Below are 11,606 nucleotides of genomic sequence, written 5' to 3' on the forward strand. Positions count from 1 at the left end.
AGCTGAGATAAATCCTGAGAAACTGAAGTCTGTTTGGGGAGGATCAGGCCATAGTTCGATCCTCAGGTTTGTGCAAAAAGTTCAAAGAACAAATTATTTTTAAAATTCTGTTTAGGGAGCTGTATCTCAGGACCCTATTATTCCATGACCCCAAATCTGGTTCACTAGCACTACCCAGCATCCCCAGGAGGCACAGCAGATTCAAGACAATCTGAGAGAGCATATGGTTTTTAGATTAGTCCACCTCTACAAAAGAAGCAATGCTCAGCCTCAACTGTAGCAGAGCTGGTGCTCCTTTATAATCCCTCAAGGAATCTATATCCATGGCAAACATACAAATGTACAATTTTCCCTCCACTTTAATCCCTCCACATGCCAGGATTCTTATTACTAGAAATAAATTATTTAAAATAAAATGTTCTAGACAATTACCTTTATATAATCATTCCATAGTCTAATAAACTCAAGTACATGTGATATCCTGTATGCTGTGTACAATTTCCCAGGAAACATGCATATTACATGCATGTTGTGTCCTTCAGTTCCTGCAAGAGTAGGAAGACTTCATTCTCATGTGAATGTAGATAATAGATGTTTAAAAGTTACTGAAAAGTAACTTTCTAAATTATATCTAGCTAGCTAGATAGGTGTGTGTGTGTGTGTGTGTGTGTGTGTGTGTGTGTATTAATTGCTAGCCCTGCAAATTCTGTCTGTGATTGGAAAGTCAAACTAAGTTTTTCTCTCTTGTGTCTCAACACCAGTAATAAAGATTCTGCAGGTCAAACTCTGTTTTCAGTTACTTCTGTGCAGTCCCATTGCCTTCAGATCCTGCCTCTATTTCCATTTGGCTACTCCACTGCCTTTGGATTGTGCCTTCAGTCACCAGGAAAAAAGGCAAGATCATCTCTGGCAAAATGCATCTGTTCTTGCTTTAAAGAGACTTACACGGCAGAAGGTCTCCTATACACTCAAGGGCGTAAAGGCTCACACCATTGCAATGACAGCTTCCTGGACTGAGAGAGAGATTGAGAGAGAGAGTCAGCTTTGAAACTTCCAAACGCTGTTATTTAAAACAAGTGATTTCTAATTATAACTGCATTGCCCATGCCAATCCCTACTAAACAATCCTGATTCTTTAATAAAATAGCTCAAGCCATGTGAATAAACTTGAGGACATTTACTAATTCTAATTTCCCTACTGTTTTGTTGCAAAGTATAAAGTAAATATTGAAAATAAATAGTCATTAGCTATAAGAGTTTGAACAGGTGTTAGCCTTAAAGTCTCCCTTGCACCTATTTCTAGTACACCTATGAAACACTTCTGCCAAAGCAAACTATTACCTCTTTTGACCTCACTAGCTTTAGCTTTTTGTCAAGAATGTACAATGCAAAATGTAAATAACGGCCACTGACCAGGAGTAAGTCAACGTTTAGAAAAGATGAAGAGGGCTGCTGCTGTCATATTAAACTGTCTGTAAAATGTTTGTTTTTCTCCACTGTTAGAGCTATGTGCGATTTTACTTCATAAAAATGTTCAGGAAAACAAGGGGTGGGGGGGGACTCAGTAAAATTCCATTTCTCTGCAGTCACGTTAAAGAGAAGAGCCAAAACCAACAATGGCTGTTTTAAACAGAACAACTCACTGGGCTGTATACTGGCCTCCATATGCATGCATCAAGGCCACCGTAGGGCCTAATTGTCACCATGTAGGGCCTTACAGCAATCCAGTTAATTTGAGGGTGGAGGGAGAATACTTAATAGAAAGAAACCTCATACTATTACAAAAGATAGTTACAGTAGAACCTCAGTTACAAACAACAGAGTTACAAACTGACTGGCCAACCACACACCTCATTTAGAATCAGAAGTGCACAATCAGGCAGCAAAGACCAAAAAAAAAACCAAAAATTTTAAACTACTGGGTAAAACGAAAATAACCAAAAAAAAAAAAAAAAAAGAAAGCTTAAAAAAAAATATTTGACAAGGTAAGGAAACTGTTTCTGTGCTTGTTTCATTTAAATTAAGATGGTTAAAACAAGCATTTTTCTTCTGCATAGTCAATTTTCAAAGCCATATTAAGTCAATGTTCAGTTGTAAACTTTTGAAAGAACAACCATAACATTTTGTCCAGCGTTACGAACATTTCAGAGTTACGAACAACCTCCATTCCCACGGTGTTTGTAACTCTGAGTTTCTATGGTATATGAGTTGGTAAATGTTGGATAATAATGGTAAAGCTAAATACTGCCATACGGCTGAATGGGATAAAAAAACCCACCTTGTTTTTCTATTTGAGACAAAGACTCATATGTAACAACTAATTATATTACTTAAATTGCAGGTGCTTCCTCTTTGTGAGGCTATAAATGTATCCTGGGTAAGAAAACTACAACCCCAAAGGCCAATATGTCACTAGTTCAAGATGGAGTTACTACTGCATATAAAGGAAGCATCCACAAGTTGTTGGTATGCCATAATGTTGTACCCCTCACCTAACCACATCCTCTCAATTCCCCTGCGTGTCCTGGCACCTTGAGGGAGGCTTAGGTCCCTGACCCAACACACATATACCTACTAAGAGTAAGTCCTTTTTGGCCAAATCCTGAGATCCAGTCTCAGTTTTCACTTAGGCTCATAACGGCCATACTGGGTCAGACCAAAGGTCCATCATGCCCAGTATCCTGTTCTCTGACAATGCCAGGTGCCCCAAAGGGAATGAACAGACAGGCTATCATCAAGTGATCCATGCCCTGTCACCCATACCATTCCTACCCATCCTGGCTAATAGCCATTGATGAACCTATCTTCCATGAATCTATCTAGCTCCCTTTTGAACCCTGTTATAGTATTGGCCTTTACAACACCCTGTGGCAAGGAGTTCCAGAGGTTGACAGTGCGTTGCATGAAAAAATACTTTCTTGTGTTTGTTTTAAACCTGCTACCTATTAATTTCATTTCGTGGCCCGTTGTTCTTGTATTATGAGAAGGAGTAAATAACACTTCCCTATTTACTTACTGTATACCACTCATGATTTTATAGACCTCTATCATATCCCCCCTTAGTCGCCTTTTTTCCAAGCTGAAAAGTCCAGTCTTATTAATCTCTCCTCATATGGAAGCCGTTCTATACCCCTAATCATTTTTGTTGCCCTTTTCTGAACCTTTTCCAATTCCAATATATCTTTTTTGAGATTGGGTGACCACATCTGCACGCAGTATTCAAGGTACCATGGATTTATATAGAGGCAATATGATATTTTCTGTCTTATTATCTATCCCTTTCTTGACGATTCCCAACATTCTGTTTGCTTTTTTGACTTCCGCTGCACATTGAGTGGATGATTTCAGAGAACTATCCACAATGACTCCAAGATCTCTTTCTTGCGTGGTGACAGCTAATTTAGACCCCATCATTGTATATGTATAGTTAGGATTATGTTTTCCAGTGTGCATTACTTTGCATTTATCAACATTACATTTCATCTGCCATTTTGTTGCCCAGTCACCCAGTTTTGTGAGATCCTTTTGTAGCTCTTCACAGTCTGCCTGGGACTTAACTATCTTGCGTAGTTTTGTATCATCTGCAAATTTTGCCACCTCACTACTTACCCCTTTTCCCAGATTGTTTATGAATATGTTAAATAGGACTGGGCCCAGTACAGATCCCTGGGGGACACCACTATTTACCTCTCTCCATTCTGAAAACTGACCATTTATTCCTACCCTTTGTTTCCTATCTTTTAACCAGTTACCAATCTATGAGAGAACCTTCCCTCTTATCCCATGACTGTTTATTTTGCTTCAGAGCCTTTGGTGAGGGACCTTATCAAAGGTCCCTCCCTTTCTGAAAATCTAAATACACTATATCCATTGGATCTCCTTTGTCCGCATGCTTGTTGACCCCCTCAAAGAATTCTAGTAGATTGGTGAGGCATGATTTCCCTTTACAAAAATCATGTTGACTATTTCCCAACAAATTATGTTCATCTATGTGTCTGACAATTTTGTTCTTTACGATAGTTTCAACCAATTTGCCCAGTACTGAAGTGAGGCTTACTGGCCTGTAGTTGCCAGGGTCACCTCTGGAGCCCTTTTTAAAAATTGGCGTCACACTAGCTATCCTCCAGTCATTTGGTACAGAAGCTGATTTAAATGATAGGTTACAGATGACAATAAGTAGTCCTGCAATTTCACATTTGAGTTCCCAGAACTCATAGGTGAATACCATAAGGTCCTGGAGACTTATTACTGTTTAGTTTATCAGTTTGTTCCCAAACCTCCTCTAATGACACCTCAATTTGGGACAGTTCCTCAGATCTGTCACCCAAAAAGAATGGCTCAGGTTTGGGAATCTCCCTCACATCCTCAACAGTGAAGACTGATGCAAAGAATTCATTTAGTTTCTCCGCAATGGCCTTATCGTCTTTGAGTGCTCTTTTAGCATCTCAATCGTCCAGTGGCCCCCCTGGTTGTTTAACAGGCTTTCTGCTTCGGATGTATTTAAAAAAAAATTTGCTATTACTTTTGGAGTCTTTGGCTAGCTGTTCTTCAAATTCTTTTTTGGTCTTTCTAATTATATTTTTACACTTCATTTGCCAGAGTTTATGCTCTTTTCCTCATTAGGATTTATCTTCCACTTTTTAAAGGATGCCTTTTTGCCTCTCACTGCTTCTTTTACTTTGTTGTTTAACCACAGTGGCTCTTTTTTGATTCTCTTGCTATGTTTTTTAAATTGGGGTATACATTTAAGTTGAGCCTCTATTATGGTGTCTTTAAAAAGTTTCCATGCAGCTTTTGGTACTGTATCTTTTAATTTCTGTTTCACTAACCTCATTTTTGTGTAGCTCCCCTTTCTGAAACTAAATGCTACAGTGTTGGGCCACTGTGGAGTTTTCTCCACCACAGGGATGTTAAATTTAATTATATTATGGTCACTATTACCAAGCAGTCCAGCTATATTCACCTCTTGGACCTGATCCTGTGCTCCACTTAGGACTAAATCAAGAATTGCCTCTCCTCTTGTGGGTTCCAGGACTAGCTACTCCAAGAAGCAGTCATTTAAGGTGTCAAGAAACTTTATCTCAGCATCCCTTCCTGAAGTGATATGTACCCAATCAATATGGGGATAGTTGAAATCCCCCATTATTATTATTGAGTTTTTTATTTTAATAGCCTCTCTAATCTCCCTGAGCATTTCAGAGTCACTAACACCATCCTGGTCAGGTGGTCTGTAATATAGCCCTACTGCTATATTCTTATTTTTCAAGTATGGAATTACTATCTTATAGAGATTCTATAGTACAATTTAGTTCATTTAAGATTTTTACTTCATTTGATTCTACGCTTTCTTTCACATATAGTGCCACTCAGATCCTCAAAGGTATTTAGATATTTCAATGAAAATTAGGAGCCTAAATACTTTCAAGGATTTGGGCTTTAGGCCTGGTCTACACTACAAAGTTAGGTCGACATAAGCCGCTTTGTGTCGACTTAGTTGTGCATGTGTCTACATTTAAATTTATCTGCCACTCATGTAAGTGCTTCATTACAGCGACACATTAACGCAACCTTGCAGCATTGAGCCATAGTTGATGTACTGAGGTTGACACAGCGTGAGTGTAGACACTGTGCTACTTGTCTCAACCCTCACAGTCCTCCAGCAGCTGTCTCACAATGCCCAACACTGACTGCTCTGGTCAAAGTTGTAAACTCTACTGCCCAGGGGTCGTGGAGACCAGATGGTTCCCCTCTCCTTTAATACTCTGCTGGTTTTTGAAATTCCTTTTCCTGATTGTCCAGCATGGCCAGCACACTTATCAGCTGTCCATTGTTGTGTGCAACTGTCAGCTGACCGCCCCAGCTACATGCTCCAGACATGTTTCACCAGATCTTAGATCTCCTGGGCCAGTGCGGAGAAGGGACTGTGCAAGCACAGCTATGGAGCAGCCATAGAAACACAGATGTCTATAAGCAGATTGCATGGGCGATGCAGGAGAAGGGATACAACCAGGACCAGCAGACTTGGCGCATGAAAGCATATTGTAGGCCAGGTAGCCCAACAGTTGATCTGGTGCCAAGCTGCAGACATGCCCTTTCTACAAAGATCTGCCTGGCATACTTGGTTGAGACCCCACCACCACTCTGCACACTACCATGGAGACCTCCAAAGCAGGGCTGGCTCCAGCATTTTTGCCGCCCCAAGCAGCCAAAAAAAAAAGGAAAAAGAAAAAAAAAGCCGTGATCAGCGGCACTCCGGCGACTGCTCTACCGCCGCCACTTCACTCTTCGGCGGCAATTCAGCGGCAGGTCCTTCCCTCCGGGAGGGACTGAGGGCCTGCCGCCGAATTGCCGCCATAGACCCGGATGTGCCACCCCTCTCTGTTGGCTGCCCCAAGCACCTGCTTCCTGCGCTGGTGCCTGGAGCCGGCCCTGCTCCAAAGAGCCCAAGCCACAGGCCCCTGGCATGAACAGTGAGAACCAGGAGATGGAGGAAGAGAATGGAGGACATGTGACTGGAGGGGGATTCATATATGCTACGAGCCAGGACCTCTTTGAGATTCCACCGCAGTCCACTCAGTCCCAACAGGCGAGGCTGATGCAGGGGAAGGAACCTTGGGTAAGTGTGTAATTTGTATTTCCCATAACTCTCCCTTGCCAATGGAGCCCCTGCCCATCTGCAAATCTTAAGTAGCTCTGAGCTGCTCTTTCTTCTCCCATTTCATCAGTGGGTGACAATAGTGAGCTCCCAATTCTGTGGGCCTTCAGGCCACCGGGCTTATGCTATCATTTTCAGTGTAGCACAAAATGAAGAATCCAAACAAAGGAGTGGAGCATTTCACCCTGGGTTTACTCCTCCAGGTTGATGTAAATTCACTTGATATTTCAGGTGAATAAACAGGGCAATTTTAAAGGAAAAAACTGAAAAATCCACATTGACATGCAAAATGCAATTGACATCCACATGCAAAAGTAGGACAAGATACTCTTTTGCTCAAACAACAAAAATAAAATGAAAAAAATGAAACCACTTCCCGATGCATTCATAATAAACTTCTGACAGAGGGGCACACTATTTAAAGCTCACTGAGAAAGATATAACACCTAACAAAGTCCTAACACACATTACAGAAGTTCAAAAATTCCTCTGCAGTCACCATCAGCCTGATAGTTGGTTAATTTAAAAAGGAAAGTAGACACATCTACTTCTCAGTGACTCTTGATGCAACTCTCAGGGGCATTATGGACTAGATCCTGCCCTGTGCACCAGCACAGCCCAAAGGCCAATCTGCTTGGACACAGGAGGATTCCCAACATATATAGGTATCCTTTATGATGTAGGCCCAATGTAGTGACTTCTCACCCACCCCCACCCCACATCCAGGTGCTGGTGGGTTGGCTCCCTGATGCCTCAACAGTCATGGGCTGCCAGAATAGGCATGGAGGGCTGCTGGCAGCTGGTATAGGTGAGAATTGCTCTCAAGCAGTTCTCATTTGTGCTAGGGACTGGCCCAGTTCCTGGATAATCCTTGTATGGGAGCAGAGGGCAGAAAGGTGGCTTTAAGGTTCCTTTGCAAACACATACCCCTGTAGATTTGTATGAAGTGCCCCTCAGCCACACCAGAGAATCAGGGCCTGATGATGCTACTGTCATAATCTTAGTGGGAATCTGGCTTGATCTAATTAATCGCAAAGACCTGGAGCCACCAGAAGGACAAAATGGAAAAATGATTCAGAGAGCTGGGGAACTTTTCCATTAGACAGACAGCATGGCTGATCCCAAATAGAAAATTACTAGATTGAGCCCAAAACAGGGGAGCTGACGAAAAGGAGTTGAGTCCCTGCCTTCTCTTCTAGTATTTCCAGTTGAAGACTTACACTTCTAGTTTTAAACCTGTATGAGAAGACGGTGTCCCAGTGCACTGTATCAGAATGGTAGGAGCAGGTGGAAATAAAGTCATGGAAGACAAGACCGTTGAATTCAATATATTGACAATGCTTAAAAGACCTGCACATCTGCCCAGCCACCTCATCACATTTGGACTGTTTTGATGGAAACTCTGTAACAAGTATTAAAAAACAAAATAAGTGAGTAAAAGAATATTGGTATCTCTGGGCCAATTCAAAAGAGCAGTACACATCACTAGCTTGTAGTCTGGGGAGTGGATTATTATATTGTGTCTTATTTATAGAACTAAAAGCTTTTCATTTGGACCTTCTTATATTTTAGGAACAAATATTGAGTATGAAATTATGTATTTACCTGGTAAGCTTTGTATTTATTTTAATAAAAACTTGGAGGGGGGAGGCTGGAGGTTTTGATGCAATTTGGTGTGTTTTATCAATGTATTCCCTACTGAATTATGGTAACAGTGATGTCTAAACACATTGAAAACAGATGCAGCAGATTCTGCCTCTCCTGCCCAAAGCAGAGCCATCACTGTTCCCAGGCATTTCAGTTCGGATGGCAAAGTGCTTCCCTTGAGGAGGGAACCAGATTGGAATTGTGCCAGCACTGAGCACTCATAGATAGCACCTTTACCAAGCAGCCTGCCACTCAGATCAGATGAAGCATTGCTCACAGGAAACTGTACTGTCTGCAAGTCACACCTTCATCACCATGCTATGTATTTATAAAGTTCTGTTGGTGTGCATGGCCCTGTGCAACAAGCAGATACTGTAACCTTAACTGAGAAGTCCCTGACTTTGAGCCTTTAAAATCTCAGCTAAGCCATGCTGGGCAGGGACCAGTGGATGTGCAAAGGAGTCCCTGATTGTGATCTTCATTCTCTTATGTACCATAGAAATGGAAACTTCTTATATGACATATTAATTAGAATGTTATTTGGTTCACAAGCTAACCACACAACTTTGAACTGGTAGCTGCAATTTAAATGTATCAGTTCAAACCTTTGAAATTGCTATTTGCACTTCTCTTTACCAGATAGAATTCTACTGCATGTTAACAGGCAGTGTCTCTTTTTCCTACGGCTGTCTGCTTTATCGGAACAAGTTCCAGTAAGAAAGATATTCTTCTTCCACTGTTATTGAACACACTGTTATTTTTGCACAAACCCAAGTAAATGAATATGCCTGATGCAAAACAATGTTTACTTGAAATTATTTTTAAAAATCCATTGTAATTTAATGTACAAAACCATTTTAGTGCTCACGGTAGCTGTAAAAATACATGTACAGTTGTATACAAGTCAGTGTCTAAATGTGATCTTGTAAACTTCCTGGATTTAAAATTCCAGTAATAATAAAGTGTAGTATGCTTAATATACTTCAGATAGTGTGTGCATTTCCAAAGATGCTATCTAAAATCACTATTTTATAACCTCACATTCGTTCTAACAAAATTGCTGTGAGAGAAACCAGGCAACATATTTCTTTCAAAGATATCTCAACAACAGTAATATTACCCATAATAAATAATTATTGTCTGTGAAGGGACACTAACAACTTGAAAGTCACATTTCTGTCTGAAAATGTTCTGCCTGCTCTAGTTACAATACCCACGATCACTATAACTGAAGGAAGTTGCTGAGGCAATTTGTTTTTTTCCAGTTCGTTTGGGGTGTGTATTTGACTAGTGTGTACAGTCAGTTTTGCTGTTTCCCCTGTCTAGTTAGTTGCTGAAAAGACCCTCGTAAACATCAACAGGGGAGCAGAGAAGCCCTTATTCACATTTTAATTAATTTTTTTAAAGTTTCAAGGCACACACACTATTTACAGAGTTTTAAAAAAAATCCAAATGGACTGTGTCCCTTTAAGAATCTCTCTAAACCTGCTCAAAAGTTGGAAGGGTCACAACAATGGCTTAAAAGGAAAAAAACACACCACAGCTGTATTGTGGTAAATGCATCTTTTCCTTTAAAAAAAATCGCTTCCAGTTTCTGCTACAGACAAAGTGGAAGTCATCTTGGGGGACTGGGGAAGGAGGAACAGTGCTAAGTTCCAGTGCAGGCAGTGCGAAGTTTTCATTGGAGACCTTGGCCAGTGTAGTTAGCTGATCGTTTCCTGGCTCAGCTGGGAACCCATCTAAACTTGTAGCCCCCGGTGGCTGTCCTGATAGTGAAAGCATTTCCTTGGGGGAAAGCTAGTGTCCGGATCGTGCAGTGATCTGTGATGGAGGTCCTGAAAGACACGCCTTCCTCCAACTCGCTGTTACTCAGATCCACCGAGCTGCGACTGCGGCAAGCCTGCAGTCCGCTGAACGCCCCGTACATGTTAATAGCCTGGCTCTGGCTGTCCGGGGCTCGTGTTGCCTCCGCCTGCAGCCGAGGGCGCTTCGCCTCTCGGTTCTCATCAATAGTCTGCAGCGCCGCGTTACAGGTGTCTGATATTTCCCTCAGGATTTCATCCACTTCTGCGCAGTCCTCCTGCCTGGCCGCGTACAGCTGCTCCAGGCTTCTCTTAGCTGAGCTCCTGGGAAGGAAAGCGTCGCCCCCCTCCTTGGGCTGGTGGATCATCAGTTTCTGTGGGTAAAACAAAATGCAACAGGCTGCTTTAAACCGATCGCCGTGGCTCCCGCTGGGCGCATCGCGTGGGCCGGGGAGTTGTAATATACCCGCGTGGGAGCTTAGCTTTGGCTCCGGCTCCGCGTTTCTGGCCTACGGGCGCCCCCTGGGGGTCTCCGGGCTGCAAGCCTCGTGCAGTGAAAGGAATCGCTGGCCGGCCCTGTATCCCATTATCGCTCACTTTTATGGAGATATCCCATCTCCTAGAACTGGAAGGGACCTTGAAAGGTCATCAAGTCCAGCCCCCTGCCTTCACTAGCAGGACCAAGTACTGATTTTGCCCCAGATCCCTAAGTGGCCCCCTCAAGGATTGAACTCACAACCCTGGGTTTAGCAGGCCAATGCTCAAACCACTGAGCTATCCCTCCCCCCTGAGGATAGTGAGTAATGCTTTGGAAAAGAAACCTGGAGGAAACCGGAGCACTTACATCGAGCACACAGGCCAGCTGCTTCGCCTGGCTGGCTAGCTCCTTCAGCTGCACGTTTCTTTCCTTCAGGGAAGTGATCTCTTCCTGCTTTTGGGTTAATGTCACGTGCAGCTGTTGAACGACAAGGTGTCCGTTTGAAATCAAACATTTCCTCTACCGTAGAAAGTCAGGTTACAGCTCGCACGCGTGCACGGGCGCTGTAGTGTGCACACACCGTACGCAAACCGATTTAGCCTCTTTACCTTTGCAAACAGTATTGATCAGTAACCAGGGACCGTTCAGGAGACGACTTTGCCCAACAAAGCTAGCAAGTGGGGCGCAATATGTGACACTTGCAATTACTCAGCTATCAAGCCAGGACCAGTTAATTTGGAAGGAATATAAAACGAAGACAACCCCGTCTGAGTAATCTCTGCAATACCTGATCAGGATGATTTTAGGAGCATTCGTTCTACCTTCATACCTGATTGTTTTCCACCAGTGCATCCCCTAACGCTTTCTGGTTTTGGTCTGCCACATCTTTCCAGTACTGTTCCGCGGAGTTTTGCAAGTTCATGTGCGGAAGAGGATTGTTTTGTGACGGTTGAATACAAGGGCTAAAGGCTAATCCGTCGCCGAGAGGGAAAGTGAAATCCTCAGTGTCCAGTGGAGGTGGCAT

General features: G+C 42.6%; 1 protein-coding gene across 1 annotated transcript; it reads right to left on the reverse strand.

The window, feature by feature from the left end:
* Nucleotides 1-10,025: 10,025 nt before the first annotated feature.
* Nucleotides 10,026-11,606, reverse strand: MCIDAS (multiciliate differentiation and DNA synthesis associated cell cycle protein). The gene is made up of 3 exons (XM_024199107.2): nt 11,412-11,606; nt 10,949-11,059; nt 10,026-10,478 (listed from the first exon to the last, which is right to left on the reverse strand). The coding sequence occupies exons 1-3, from the start codon at nt 11,604-11,606 to the stop codon at nt 10,026-10,028; spliced, it is 759 nt and encodes a 252-aa protein (XP_024054875.2).

This window comes from Terrapene carolina, unplaced genomic scaffold (assembly GCF_002925995.2).
Source record: "Terrapene carolina triunguis isolate 2854851 unplaced genomic scaffold, T_m_triunguis-2.0 Scaffold69, whole genome shotgun sequence".
NCBI lineage: Eukaryota > Metazoa > Chordata > Testudines > Emydidae > Terrapene > Terrapene triunguis.

What these genes read in the sequence shown, in the direction of transcription:
- MCIDAS (XM_024199107.2), bottom strand. Translation starts at nt 11,606, where the DNA reads ATGCCACCTCCACTGGACACTGAGGATTTCACTTTCCCTCTCGGCGAC. An exon ending in CACTGGTGGAAAACAATCAG is followed by an intron (nt 11,060 to 11,411) that starts GTATGAAGGTAG and finishes GTCGTTCAACAG; the next exon opens with CTGCACGTGACATTAACCCA. An exon ending in AGCTGGCCTGTGTGCTCGAT is followed by an intron (nt 10,479 to 10,948) that starts GTAAGTGCTCCG and finishes TTTTACCCACAG; the next exon opens with AAACTGATGATCCACCAGCC.